The 15,174-nt window shown below is 35.4% G+C and overlaps 4 protein-coding genes across 5 annotated transcripts; 3 read left to right on the top strand and 1 right to left on the bottom strand.

The window, feature by feature from the left end:
• Positions 1–1,932, top strand: LOC110609856 (UDP-glycosyltransferase 83A1). The gene is made up of 2 exons (XM_021749681.2): positions 1–755; positions 862–1,932. The coding sequence occupies exons 1-2, from the start codon at positions 278–280 to the stop codon at positions 1,743–1,745; spliced, it is 1,362 nt and encodes a 453-aa protein (XP_021605373.2). The 5' UTR covers positions 1–277; the 3' UTR covers positions 1,746–1,932.
• A 2,129-nt stretch (positions 1,933–4,061) lies between these two features.
• Positions 4,062–4,742, top strand: LOC110610041. The gene has a single exon (XM_021749908.2). The coding sequence runs from the start codon at positions 4,127–4,129 to the stop codon at positions 4,472–4,474; it is 348 nt and encodes a 115-aa protein (XP_021605600.1). The 5' UTR covers positions 4,062–4,126; the 3' UTR covers positions 4,475–4,742.
• Positions 4,743–7,850: 3,108 nt separating this feature from the next.
• Positions 7,851–9,577, bottom strand: LOC110607286 (UDP-glycosyltransferase 83A1). The gene is made up of 2 exons (XM_021746378.2): positions 9,071–9,577; positions 7,851–8,951 (listed from the first exon to the last, which is right to left on the bottom strand). The coding sequence occupies exons 1-2, from the start codon at positions 9,549–9,551 to the stop codon at positions 8,071–8,073; spliced, it is 1,362 nt and encodes a 453-aa protein (XP_021602070.1). The 5' UTR covers positions 9,552–9,577; the 3' UTR covers positions 7,851–8,070.
• A 692-nt stretch (positions 9,578–10,269) lies between these two features.
• LOC110609787 (F-box protein At5g39250) lies at positions 10,270–12,910 on the top strand. 2 transcript variants are annotated; one of them, XM_021749589.2, is made up of 2 exons: positions 10,270–10,531; positions 11,699–12,910. In XM_021749589.2, exon 2 carries the CDS (start codon positions 11,783–11,785, stop codon positions 12,530–12,532), a length of 750 nt encoding a protein of 249 aa, XP_021605281.2. In that variant the 5' UTR covers positions 10,270–10,531; positions 11,699–11,782; the 3' UTR covers positions 12,533–12,910. The 2 variants fall into 2 exon arrangements, with proteins under 2 accessions (XP_021605281.2, XP_043810375.1); XM_043954440.1 differs by having other exon boundaries at positions 10,286–10,458; positions 11,697–12,910.
• Positions 12,911–15,174: the final 2,264 nt, after the last annotated feature.

Here is a 15,174-nt window from a genome sequence, read left to right as displayed (position 1 = left end):
CTACACTGCCAATGATTCAAACAATAAGAACAAAACTATGAATTTATATATATTCAAAATGTGTTCTTATCTTACCACAATCTTAAATTAAATAAATAGGAGGAACACTGGATTCCAATTTTAAGATCCCATTCGGCGTCCCACAAGAAGACAATTTCTCAACTGTTGTCCATTTCCTTCCACCCTCCTTAATTATAGTGTAAGAAGAAGTTCAAGTTCAAAAACTATATGAGAATACCACAAACCCTCGGACTACAGCACCAGGCGAGTAAGCAGAATGCGCAGTCCACGCATCCTAGTAGTGCCTTATCCAGTACAAGGCCATGTGATTCCTCTTATGGAGCTCTCTAAATGCTTAGCCAAGCATGGCCTCAGAATCACATTTGTGAACACAGAATATAATCATCAGCTGATCAAGAATGCCTCAGAGGGCAATAATATAGGGGATGATATTCATGTAGTTTCAGTCTCAGATGGAATCCATTTTTCAGAGGATAAGAATAAGCCTGGGAAGTCATCTGAAGCAATCTTGAGGGTTATGCCTGGCAAAGTAGAGGAGCTCATTGAAGAAATTAATGCATCAGGCAGTGATAAGATCGGCTGTATCCTCGCTGATCAGAGTTTCGGATGGGCCTTGGAAATTGCAGAAAAGAAGGGAATTCGGCGAGCTGCCTTTTGTCCTGCAGCAGCTGCTCAATTGGTCCTGGGATTCAGCATTCCAAAGCTGATAGAAGATGGAATCATAGATGACCATGGTGGGCTGTTCTAGTATTGATAACTTTCTTATAAGTCGAATTTCTCCTTTAATATTTGTCTTTCGAAGTTATTAAGAAGTAATTGAGATTTTATTTCTAATTACAGGGACCCCAACAAAACAGCAGATAATTCAGATTTCACCAACGATGCCAGCCGTTAACACTGCCAACTTTGTGTGGGCCTGCCTTGGCAACAAGGAAGCACAGAAGAATATTTTTGGATTGATGGTTAGGAACAACAAATCAGTAAAGTTGACAGACTGGCTGCTCTGCAACTCAACTTATGACCTTGAGCCTGGAGCTTTTAACTTGGCTCCGCAGTTACTTCCTATAGGCCCACTTTTAGCAAGCAACAGACAGGCAGATTCAGTAGGAAATTTCTGGCCAGAGGACACAACTTGTCTTGCATGGCTTGATCAGCAGCCACCGGAATCTGTCATCTATGTTGCATTTGGAAGTTTGGCCGTTCTTCATCAAACCCAGTTTCAAGAATTGGCTTTAGGATTGGAACTTTGCAACAGACCATTTCTGTGGGTGATAAGGTCAGATATAAGGAAGGGGACAACCGATGCCTTCCTCAAAGAATTTCAAGACAGAGTAGGCACAAGGGGCAAGGTGGTTGATTGGGCACCTCAACAGAAAGTTCTGGCTCATCCATCTGTTGCTTGTTTTGTGAGTCACTGTGGCTGGAACTCTACCATAGAAGGTGTGAGCAATGGGATCCTTTTCTTGTGTTGGCCTTGCTTTGCTGACCAGTTCTTAAACCAGAGCTACATTTGTGATATTTGGAAGATTGGATTAGGATTTGAGAGAGATGAAAATGGGAGGATTATGCGAGGAGAATTCAAGAATAAGGTGGAGCAACTACTGAGTAATGGGGAATTTAAAGCAAGAGCTTTGGAACTCAAGGAAATGGTCATTAACAGTGCCAAAGAAACTGGTAGCTCTTACCAAAATTTCAAGAAATTTGTTGAATGGCTGAAAGAGTAGCTAGTTTCTCCAGCCATCCCTCAGATACATTGCCTTTTTTCCTGTGCTCATATCATTATTCTGCATAAATAAAGAATTGGTATTGAGATTGAGAAAAAGAGCAAAATTTCCACTTTGTTATATTTTTCAATAAGTATCAAAATTTATCATACCAATTAAGAAATTCTAATTGATGTCATCATTATATTTTATACTTTATAATTTCTCTCGTTTTCTCTCGATTTTCTTAGCACTACTCGATTGGGCAAACCCAACCTTTGTTAGATTTATAATATTGGATAAATATGTTATGATTATAAATAATTATAATTTATTTATAAAAATATTTTTGTAGTTGAGATTGGCTTTCAGATACCCTTCAACGTTAAAAGACAGCTTTCTAGGGAGTAGGGGAGCCAAAAGAAATGTCCTATTAATTAATCCTACAATTTTGCAGCTAATGAAATCACATGCAATGGAGGTACTGGTGTCACACTCACACATGCAGGTGGAGGCCAGGAGGTGGCTTCAAATACAAGCCTAAACATGTGTATCAAATCACAAAATCCAATTACATGATTAGTTTAATATGATTAAGTGAAGGAGAGAGAGTGAGAGAGAGGTTGCTGCCAATTGATCAGTTGCATGCAGGGAATGTGCAGAACATGCTGTACATTTGATGCTGCTTCACTGTCTCACCCTTTCTCACATGTACACTCTTCTCTCCTTCCTTTCTTATCCTTCCTCTTCCATTCAGTTTCTTTCTTCAATCCAAACGCCTCTTTCTCTCTCCATGTGCCACCCATGTGATCTCTTTCCCCTCTCTTTCTTCCAATTGAGGCTTTGCTGGCCCATATCATCTTCACATGCACCCTTTGAGGAAGCCACCCCCCCTCAAATCCAACTTGCTCACTTCCCTTTTCTCATCTTCACTTTACCCATTTGCCCTCCAATATTTGGGATTTATCTAAATTGCCCTTTTGGTTTAATTAAAATCTAACTCAATTTCAAATTCGTTAATTTTAATTTAGAAATACAGCTTCAATATCAGTTAATAAAAATTTATAATCAAGCAAATATTTTCTAATGTAAATATATAATTAAAAACAAATAATTTATGTGGTAATAAATATTTATAAATAATTATTTGAGGGGTAGTGGTGAGAAAGAAGAAATTGAAACTCTCAAGTGTGGAGCTTGGCCATGTGCCGTTCCAGATAGGCAGGCTTTTGCTGCCAATAGAGTCCTCTCCTTCAGTCCTTATGGCTCGCAAGTTGTGCCCTCTTCCCGCTTCAAACCTTTCAAGTGAAACGCGAAATCGGTGTCGTTTTCCTTGAGAAATTCCATTAGCAAGCTTCGCTTCATATAAAAATATCTGCATCAGTAGGACCTGATCGGATGATCCCACTAAATCAGGACCCCACTTTTTAATATCATATGGCCCATCAAACGACAACTTTGTATTAAATGATCTGGGCCATTGAATCTATCCATCTTGCAGATTTCTTGGCTCCTCTGTCTGCTTCCTCACCTTCCCACGCTCTTTAGTCTTTGTATATATAAATCACTAAATTATGTAATTTGATTCATTTAATTCACAATAATACACATATATAATTTAATTAATAATAAAATGATATCTCAACATAGGATTTTACATCATTTTTAGCAAAAAAATTTAAAATTTGAACTCTAATAAATCATTTGAAAAAAGTTAATCTGTAGTTGAATAAATGGATGAAATGTACAACTTTGTGTCTCTTTTTCTCTTTGAAAAATTTTGTGCGTAAAAATATTAAACGAGAAAAAGTTTGCTTTACCTATTATTATTGGAATGTGCAAAAAGTTTTTTGACTTTGTTTTTATTTTTATTGAATAATAAATAAAATTGTCTTTTTTTAAAAAAAACTAAGACAAATTATGAAATCATACTATCAATTATTATAACATTTATGACAAAAATGTGAAAAATATTAAAAGATAGTCATTAGTTTAAGTGATTGTTTAATATTTTTCTAAAAATTATAATTTTAATAAACCTAATTTAATTTTAATTATAGATTCAAATTTATATTCAATTTTAATTCAAAATACAATTAAAATTTTAAACTTCATAATTTTAGAAATCACTCCGATCTACATCTTTTAAATCTAAATTATTAGTATTATAATTACATTGAAATTTATGAATTTATTTTAAAAATAATTATTTTTAAAAAGTAATTTTCATAAAAAAATAAGCACCAAATAAAAAGGCCGCAGTGGCAATTTCGAAGTAATAATAGAAACCCAGGGGCAAAATCCAAACCCCTCATTACTTAAACGATGACTCCTTCTTCCTTAGCCTATAACGGACTCCGCATTTCTTCTCTTTCTGAGTGTCTCAAACGCTTACTCATACAATGAGCTTAGTCTCAAAGAATTCCAAGATTTCACTCAAAAAGACACCAAGAAGAAGTCTAAGGAGAACTTCAATCTCTCGGAGAAGAAGACTATATGCACGCCGTCCCTGCAAACCAAAAAGAAGCTGGCGCACCACCACCACCACCACCACCAAGGTCTCAGCCAAGCTGGAGACTCTCAAGAATCTCATCCCTGCCCACAATGGAGAGATTATAAAGGCTGAGCACTTGTTCCAAGAAACTGCTGATTACATTGTCCTCTTGAAGACCCAAGTCTTCGTTTTGCAGAGATTGGTTGAGTTCTATGGATCTACTACTACTGAAGCAGAAACTAATGCTGTATCATAGTATCTTGCTGCTAGTTTTATTAATGAAAGAAAGAGTGCTAGAGCATCTCTTCTGGTCTTTTACATTTTCACCACATGAATTTTGTTTGGTTGAGGAGAAAATGGAGGGAAATGTGGATGAAAGTTTTTTGGAACTTATTATATATCATGCATACATGATTAGGACTGGCATGTGTTTGTGGGTTTTCCCAGATTTGCCTTCACTTTCTCTTGATGTTATTGGCATCCAAAATACATACATATATATATATAACTATGTTCTTTAATTATCTGGTGTGTTATTTTCTATAGTTAGCATTTCTCAATTTGTTGCTGTGACAGAGAAGAATCCCAGTTTCTATGGCATTGGGATTTCAAACTTTACAATTTTGGACTTTGATAACAATGAAATTGTTAATTTAAAGTAAAAGAAAGAGAAAGAAGGCTGGAAGTAGTTTGTTGTATATGATTTGTTTTTGTCCTAAAATGGGTTGAAGAGAAATGAGGTAAGGGCTGGCAGACATAATAGCAGGAAAATTGCAGAATGTATGAGCATGGGAGAGGTAAGCAATTAAGCATGGTGACAGTCACTGCACAAATTCACAGTTTACACTGCAAAGGAGTGGGTGCATTCTGATACATTGGCATAATATCTCAGTGAAATTGACAGCTTTGCCCTTGTCTCTCATGCCATACTGTGATTGTGATGATAGTGACTGCAGGTTACTCTGCTGCCAAAGAAAACCCATGTGCTAAAGCCAAATTTTAAGGGCCTTTTTTTTTGGATTGTTGATTCAGATTTCAGACCTCAGATTGCAAGGCTGCCTCTGTGGATTACTGTAATTAATCATCTCCTAATAATAATAAGGAATAACCACAATTAATGTAATTAGTTCTTTAACCAATTACAACTAACATGTATATATATATAAAGAGACTAGATACATGGAATAAAGCTGCATTTCCAAGCACCATGCCCTAATTAGATCTCCCACTCACCCAAAAGTGATGACCTATAATATCAATAGGAAATTGCTTTGCATTGCACAATGATGAGTGAAAAAAATATATATATTATATGGTCTCAGTTGCATCTATTTCTGCAAACTAAGAAGTAGTGTAAATTTGGCTATAATGATAATATAATGTATCTTTTATTTCTTAAAGTTGAATGCTAATTGATTTCTCCCTTTTCCTTTAATTAATTTAATAGATTAACTTTTCTTTTCCAATAAATAATTAATATTAGCTTTTTGAAATTGTGCATGAAAGCTACCATATACAGTTTAGAGATTTCTAGGAGGGTTGAATATAAGAAAAATCCAAACTTAACCAAAGATTAAATCTGTTTGTTTTAGAGCAGATATTTTCCATATTTTTTGAAATTTGAAATAATAAAAAAATAGATAAATTATTTTTTATACTTGAAAATTTTCATTAATATAATTATATATAAAGTTATTAATATCATTTATTTTTAATTATAATTAAATTGAAACGGACTTTTAGACTTATTTTCCATTTAGTCCAAAATGATTAATCCAAATGGTAGCTATTATATACAATTATGATTTTTTGTATTTCGTCAATATGAGACGAGCAGCTCTAAATTTACGATATTCTCGTCGCAACTGAATCAGATATAATTATTAAATTAGGACCGAACTCTCGAATATTGTGGTTCGTTAATATTTTAGACGGCTTTATCTCATTTCACACGGGTAACCCTTTTCTCGCAGACCCACTAACTCTACATAATTTTTCTGATCCGGACTCTTATATTCCGACCCAATCTAACTCAAATAATTTTGGACGCACTTTCTACTTGATCAAAAATATTAACTCAAGTTATTTAATAAATTCGTATTACTTATTATATACAATTTTGATTTTCTATATTTTACCGATTGAGACGATGATCTAAATATTACATAAATAATAAGAAATAAATAATTTTATTAGAAAATACTTTTACACTTTTTCTTGATATTAAAGAATGTAATGTAACGGTATAAACTTTTAATTACCCTCATTGAATTTCCATTAATTTAAGTTTTTAGGATAAAATGAAAGCAACTTTTCTTTTTAACGTTTCGTATATTCACTCCTTTGATTACTTTAACTTTAGAAAAAAAGAAAAAAAAAAGCATATGAAGATGCAGCTAGTTGAATAAAAGCTGAAATTTCAACTTTGAACATTTCAAATTCATATCTTTTTAAGATATAACGCCCTCTATTATGGTAAACTTTAATAAAAGTTTTATATTTTATTAGTAATTTCTCCCTAAACTATCCATAACTCCCACTTAATTAATTAATATATATGTTATGACAAATGTGATACTTCTGAATATGATCCTCAATCTTCAAAAGTTTTTTTTTTTTTTTCAATGAAAATCTAATGAATAATGTGGTAATTTACCCTTTTTCTTTTATTTTTTTTCAAAGGAAAAGAGAGAGAGATTAAATGGCACATTACAAAGCTAAACTGGCTTTAAAAAGCCAATGATCAAGGAAATGTGCTTTTTTATTTTACGTGTCTCGTTCATTTCTAATCGATCATTAATTGTTTTCTTTTTTAATCATGAGATTACATTAAACAAGTTCTGAATCCAATTCCCAAGGACTGCTAATGTTGTTAGGAACTTCAACTGATTTTGTGTTTGGCATGAAAACTTTTTGTCGCTAAAACAAATCAGTAAAAATTTCACCCGCCGGATCAGCAGATCGTTAAGCACCGCATCGCAAAATATTTTCGTGACGAAATGTTTTTGTAGCTAAAATATTTTTATTGAAAGAAAATAAATTGTCACAAGAAAATTAAAGCAAGGCCGAGGATTCTTTTGTCTCACCCCCAACTGCGTAACTTGTCTGTTCGTCCATATTTTGACTGAAAAGAAATTTGTCCCCTCTTTAGTAGCAGTGGTGAAGCACATATTTGTCATATTTTAATAGAAAGACATCAAAGAATAAAAAAAAGATCATACAGTTAAGGCATGAAGCTTAACATCTGTCTTAGACAGTTTCAGCTTTTGAAGTTTTTAGCAAAATGGGTGCCTGGATTCTGGAAGATTAAGAGAGATTCTGGCTTAGACAATTCCAGCTTTGTTCTGCATTCATTTCAATCTTATAATTAGGTTCATCCTATTGTCTTTCTTCCTTTGCTTATTAAACATGTTTGTTCTTTTTTCCTCTGAATTGACTAGGTTTGGTTTGTACATTAGCTTCTATACATACTTTCTTCATCTCGTTGTCTTTTGTATTTGTTCAACGCTTATTGTCCCTAACAACCATTCTTTTCATTTATAACAAAAGACGCACTCTTGTAGTTTATGAAGAGATGCAAGGCACCTTTCAGCTTAAATGACACAACAAATAATCATTAAAACCTCTAGGAAGGATTCCTTTGTCATTTATAAAAACTAATCATTTTGGTTGCAATTTGGCACATGGATAGTTTATCTATTCTCAGTTTGTTACTACAAATCTAAATGTGGAAATACTTATTCCGTTTCTCTTTCATTTGGACTTCATTTTCATTTACGAATTTCACCAGGTTACAAACCACACAGAGACGAAAAGAGAAATTTAAATTCAAACAAGCCATGAACTATATGCTTAAGCCTTCATCCATCCAATCAAGTCATTGAAATTCTTCCTGGAATAACCTCCTTCTCCAACACTTATCATGGCTCTTTCCTTGAATTCTGCAGCCCTTGCTGTTATATTTTCATCACTCAGAACTTGCTCCACCTTGTTCTTAATTTCTTCCCGTGTGATGATCCCACTTTCATTGCGTTTAAACTTCAATCCCACCTTCCAAACATCAGCAATGTAATTTTGATTAAGGAATTGGTCAGCAAAGTATGGCCAGCATAAGAAAGGGACTCCATTGGCGACACCTTCCATGGTGGAGTTCCAACCACAATGGCTCAAGAAGCAGGCTATAGAAGGATGACTAAGAACCTTCTGCTGAGGTGCCCATCCAACCATCTGCCCACGGGTGGCTACTCTCTCTTGAAATCCTTCTGGGTAGGCGTTTGTATCGCTGGTAATATCTGGCCTCACAACCCACAAGAACGGCCTACGGGAAATTTCAAGTCCGAGTGCTAATTCTTGGAATTGGCTTTTGTCAAAAATAGTGAAGCTGCCAAATGCAACATATATCACTGACTTGAGAGGTTGTTGATCCAGCCATTTCAAACAATTTGAGTCTTCTGGCCAGAAGTATCCAACTGAATCGCCTTCTCTACTGTCTGCCAGAAGTGGTCCTATAGGTAGAATATTTGGCGTCAAAGTAAATGCTCCAGGCTCAAAATCATATGCTGAATTACAAATTATGGAGTCTGCCAGTTTCACAGCCTTGTTGTTTTTAACTGAGACATCAAAAATAATTTTCTGCGTGGTCGAGTCACCAATGCAAGCCCATACCAAATTTGCAGCGTGCACCTCTGGCATTGCTGGAGCCAACTGAATCGTCTGGTTCTTCAGTGGAGTTCCTTAAATGAATTAAAATTTAAAATGAAAACACGATACTTCAAACCTTTAGCAATATTATGCAGAATCCAGATTATTCAGTATTAAATATTAATCTAAACAGCTTCATGGAGGTACTCACCGTTGCTGTCGATGATCCCATCATCAATTAGTTTCGGAATAGTAAATGACAAGGTCAGTAGAGCTGCTGATGCAGGCCAAAAGGCAACCCGGCGGATTTTCATCTTCTCTGCCACTTCAAGAGCCCAACCCATACTCTCATCAGCAATTATACAGGTAATTTTTTCATCTTCTGATGCATTGATCCTGTCAATGAGATCCTCCAGCTTCCCTGGCATTACACTGAAAATTGCTTTAGTTAACTTCCCCAGTTCATTCCTATCTCCCCATGGTTCCATCCCATCTGGAAGTGAAACAAGACTGATTTGATCCCCAAAATAATTCTTCTCTGCCAATGCATTCACAACCCTCTTGTGATTGTACTCTGTGTTCACAAATGTGACTTTGAGTCCATGTCTAACTAAGCATTGTGAGAGTTCCATTAAAGGAATCACATGACCTTGTGCTGGATAAGGTATGGCTAGAATATGTGGTTTGCCCATATCTTTCTTCAGTTTTTTTAAAGGTTTCAGATGCTATATTCCACGGATGAGTTCTTACTGCTTTATATAAGCATAGAAGAGGTGAGTCAGAATCCATGAGCCAATCCTCATGCCATTGTCTTCATGCATCAAATGCTTGTTTGAATCTTGAAGTTGGGAATCTTCCATCCTAGTTTTACTTTTTCTAAATTATGTTCTTGTACTATTGGATTAAATGCGTTTATTTGGTTCATTTATTTGTTTCTTTACTTATTCTGAAGTTTTATCCTGTTGTCTTTTGTGTCCATTCCATGCCTCGTGTCCCTGTCAGTAATACTTGTAGAGGATATCGATCACAACGATACATCGGAGAACTTGCAGATGTCCACCAAGTGAACTTTAGTTGTAAAAACTAGCAAGGACTTTGTCATAAACGTCCTTCTAAAAAATTACATGCATTAAGCTAAGCAAAAAAAGCCAGCAATTCATGATCATCCATTAATATGTATGCATTGAATGACCAGATGATGTTAGGCTGACTAATTGATGCCAAAATGATATTTAGCCCATCAATCCATTGTCCAAGCCCAAATGTTATCAAGTCCAAATTAACTAAGAAAAAAATTATTACAGGGGCAAAAGTGAAAAAAATGAAACTTGAGGGGGTTTTATTGTATAAAGGAAAAGTTTAAGCGGGCAAAAGAAAAAAAAAGGAAGAAAAAGTAAAAGAAGGCAGAATCTAATAAATTCATCCCTTCTTTCGACTAATCAAATCGTAGAACAGAAGGCCCTAATGACGGGTGCACGATAATAATCCTGACTTTTCCCTTTTCAGATATCTCTCTCCCCCCTCCCCTTCGACCCAAAGCGAAGGCCGCTCTCTGGCTTCAACAATCCGAAGGGCTTGCCATTTCCACAAGAAATTCAGATACTGTTTTTAATATTTTTTTCGATCTCCATTTCACCTCCCCCGTCTTCTCCTCTTATCGTCTCGATCGTCGGTTTGCCCCCTCTCCCTGATCTGATGTTATGCTTGTTGTTGATTTATGAAATGGGAATTTATGGGTTACTATTATCCTTGAATTTGATTGATTCGATTATATTTTTCTTGTTAAGTCTATCACGTGTCTGCACTATTTCAGTGGATGATTAATCGCTTTTTTCTTTTAACGTTTTTAGTGCTAATTTTTTGAGGATTAGGCATGTTTAAAGTTCCATAATTGGTGTTCGATTTTCTTTTTTGGATAATGATTTCATTTGGTTTCTGTTATGGATTTACATTTCATATGATGAATGGGTCAACATCCTTATAGGCTTTTGGGGTGTTTGTAGTTACGAACTGGAGCAAATGGTTGTTTGTTTATACATGATAAATGGGTTCAGCTTATTGATTTGTGCTTGTTGAACCTGTTTCATTTTATGATTCAAGAATGTTCCTTTTTACCTTTTAATTAGCGTACATAGATTCAGTTTACTTTATACTTTGAAATTACTTTCCGAACATTGGTGGAATATAGACATGTGTGATTTCGCAGTGCAAGTTATGAGTTATAATTACGTGCAGTATCAGTTTGTTGTATTACAATCCAACTGATTATTCTGGTTCTTCAGCTATGGAAATAGAAACTGTGAACTTAAACTGCTAATGGATTGATGTTGAATGTTTGTTGTGGACGTGAAATATTAGTACTAGATACTTTGTATACGCTCATTTTTTTCCCTCAAGGATAAATCAAGTACTAGGTCACAGTACAGTTGCGTACAAAGATAGTGCAAAATATAGTCATTTACATGTAGCCCACCTAATCAGGTTGCTGATTGTTTTAATGCAAAAGAGTTACCTATAATTTTTTAGGAGTAGATTTTTTTTTTCTTTTCTTGGCTTTTTTGGAACATTACATGCACAGTAAAGAATGAATTACTAAAGCTTATTTTATGAGTCCATACCATATGGATATAACTCTTGATTCATGAAAGAAGTTGAAATACCCGTTTTGATCATTCCAGTTATTGTGAACTGGTGAAAAACTGTTTCTAGTACCTAGATTGTGTATTTTGCATAACTTGATTCTCTAATTTCTTCATGTTGATGAAATGCATAGATTTTAACTGAAATGCTTTTACCAAAGTTGCTTTTGAATCTAAACTGTGTCTCACTTCTTTCACAGGGACATGATAAGATTAGACTGCATTTAGGTGCTTTAATGCTTGCCGCATCACATCTGCTTCCAATTGTTGTTCGCTAGCTGAAAATGTCATGTGATGAGGTGCTGAAGGCTGTTTTTCCTTTGCTGGATGGTGTAGACCTTGCTTCTTGTATGGCAGTTTGCAAACAATGGAGAGATATTGCCCGAGATGATTATTTTTGGAAATGCCTGTGTGCCAAGAGATGGCCTTCAATTTGCAAGCGGCCTAACCCTCCAACTGTGACCTACTACAAGCTTTACCAAACATTTTATAAGCGACAGCATCGCCAAACCCTGCTTCCTCCAAGAATTTCTCTTGATGATTTAGAGTTTTTCATCGATATTTGGGCTGAAGAAAAATTGATCTTCTCAGAAGTAGTTCCAGGCCCTGTTTTACTGACTGGGATCAGAGTCCCACCGCCTGGAATTTGTGACATACTTAGATTTCACCTTGACGGTCCTGATTATAAGATGATTCTACCTGTTGAGCCAACGGTCAAAATTCCTTTGAGCCAGACAGTTAGTGTGTCTGTACTTGCAGGGCGCAAAGATTCCAACAAAGTTGCTCGTGTCATTAATAGGTCTATGTTTGATTATATAGATCGGACAGCCTTTAGAGCTATGGCGTTTGAGTACCTTGATTTCTCCCCAGCTCACCCATTTATTCCTGGTATCCGAGCATGGATATCTTTGCTCTTCATGGATGATGGAAATGAGGGTGTCATTGATGTTTTTGGGATTGAAATGGATTTCCGTGATGCTGCAAATTCCAGGGAGGAGGTTTTGTGGCTATTAGACATGCTTGATTGGAAGTGAAAGTGGGGAACTGTGACAACAAAGCTAAGAAGTGAGGAGCTGAGCTCAATCAGTAGTGTCCATGGAGAATAGTTCAAAGGCCTTCATCATCAATGGCATTCTGGTCGTGTTATATCATTTGGTTGCATGTTTAAAGTTTGTATATATCGCCAATTTAAATGGACATCTTTTTTTTTTTTTGGTTTAAGTTCCCATGACGTCTCCCATTTGGTATGGGATCGTGGCCATTCGCATATGGTTAGGTTGACTTGGTTCAAACACTGTGATGATATGTTTGCGTAATTCAGCGATGATTATTAAAGTACAGTTCATGGTATTTCTAGGTTAATGGCAATATTGAAGGATTTATATCAAATATATGGTTAATTATATTTTGCTTGTGTTGCTTGTAGATATGTGATTTACATATCCAACATCTGCATAAGAGGGTGGTTGATAATTTTTTAAATTGAAGCAGAGCCTAGTATATCCTTTAGAAAAATTGCAGTTCTTTTAGTCAGTTCAGACGAAGGATTATACCTGATATTTAGTTGGATGTCTTGTGCCTTTCTCATTTGCAACATGAAAAATAACATAAACAAAAAAGTTTTTAATAAAAACTTGTATTTTTTAAAACTGTCGATAATCAAACACAGACCGGGTGTCGTAAATCTTGAAAAGGAGATATTAGATACTGGAGTGGATTGGGAAACATCAGCAGTAATACTTGAATGTAGAAGCCATGAGCTGCCAATAGAGAAGTCAGAAGCAGACAGAAATTTTTCTTTCCTTCTGGTGTATCAATAGCAAGATTAACCGAGGGTGAACCCCAGTCTGATCAATGTAAAACAGATTTTTGGAACGGGGAGAGAGAGGAGAGAGAAAGAAGACAAAGAACGGAGAGAGATGAATGGAAAGCGAGAAGGTTGATGAAACTTCACAGGCATGGTATTAAAGACATGTTGATGAAAATTAATTAAAGAAGACAAATAGGAGAGAGAAAGAGAGCAACTGTGAGAAAGTGAGACGGTTGAACGAGCATGTTTTGATGATGATGAGAAATCCAATGCTTCACATTAATCAATGACTACACTTGGATATTTGTTCTTGCATCCAAACTATTTTCTTTTAGTAAATTTCTCGTCAAATAAATAGTATTACAAATACAGTAGTTAAGCTTTGCCTATGAAATATATTACCATCTGATTGGTAGCAGTATTAATTATCATATTTATATTTTTTGTTGTAATGAAACTTTGCTGCCGGTTGCCGCCATGAAATGCAAATGTTGATTTGTAGAAAAAAAAACAATGAGGGCAATAGCAATTCTGCACATCCCAGCGCTATTTGCACAACCATTTTCCTTCTCAGTTTACTGTACAACCAGACGTGAACTTAAAGTTTGGCGCGCATAATTATTTAAATAATATATATACACTAATGAGTATGAAATATGCGTTTTTCAATGCTCATTCTTTTAAGTAGGGAGGCTAAAATTTTAGTGATAAATATACCCTCTTCGTATGCATTTAGTATTAAAATTACAGCAATATCTTTAAACAGTTGTGACCAAAATTGATGTATATTGATGAATGTAGCTTTCTTTGTGAAGCTGGGCTGGCGCATCCTTACTAATGAGACAACATTGTGGGTTAAAGTTTTGCTAAATAAGTATGCAGAGAGCCTGGTGTAACTTGAAAAGTTTTGTCGCCAAAGCTAAATTCTCTATTGTGTGGAGAGATATTGTTAAGCATTTGCCCTTGCTTCTCAAAACTTTATATAAAGCCATTTATGATGGAGTCTTTATGTCTTTTTGGTTGGATGTTTGGCTTGTTGATACACCGTTGGTGAATGTAGCCAATGGAGAGATCCATGCTACAGTTCTTCATTGCTCGATTGCTCAAGTGTGGGCTGGGAACTCATGGAGACACACGTCAACGGATTTATTCTCGATGAAATAGCATATAATTTGGCCCTGCCATCTTCAACTATTCAGATTCATGGATTTGGAGACATATTTGGACGCTGAAAGGGGGTGTTTCATGGTCGTTTGATGACAAATTTAAAAAGGTATCGGAGGGGCTTTACATCGTATAAGGGTTGCTCAGTTTGTGGTGCATTTGAGGAATCCGTGTTGCATATTCTACGGCACAGGTTTGGGCATGTATCTGGAACAATGATGTTGCTTTTTATGCTTTTATTTTCCTGGAAATTGCTGTATAACTGCATAATAACAATATTGCATTTAGCTCACTCAATTACTCTGAATGTCAGTCAACACTGATGGGGCATGTAAGGGGAACCCACTATGGTGGCGGTGGTAATATTCTTCAGGATGTATTTGAGAATGTAGGTTTCGTACTAAAATTTAAAAATAAGGCTCAGTAAAAAAAAAATAAAACTAAAAAACAGAGCTCTTATCCGGCGGGAATGGGAGGTTAAGGTCGTGCAAATATATAGGAAATCTAATATAGTAGCGGATTATCTTGCGAATAGTGCGCATGGTGGAGTTTTTGGTATGAGTCTTATTGATTTGCCTTCATTTAGTATTAAGCTACTCTTGGATGCTAACTGTATGAATATTTTTCATGATCGTATAATAAATTAAAGGGCTCTATCCCTCCTTTTCAAAAAAAAATAAATAAATATCAACAGCCTGTTTT

The sequence above is a fragment of the Manihot esculenta genome, chromosome 2 (genome assembly GCF_001659605.2).
Source record: "Manihot esculenta cultivar AM560-2 chromosome 2, M.esculenta_v8, whole genome shotgun sequence".
Classification (NCBI taxonomy): Eukaryota; Viridiplantae; Streptophyta; class Magnoliopsida; order Malpighiales; family Euphorbiaceae; genus Manihot; species Manihot esculenta.
Note: the sequence above shows the minus strand (reverse complement) of the source record. Positions and strands in the feature narration are given on the sequence as shown.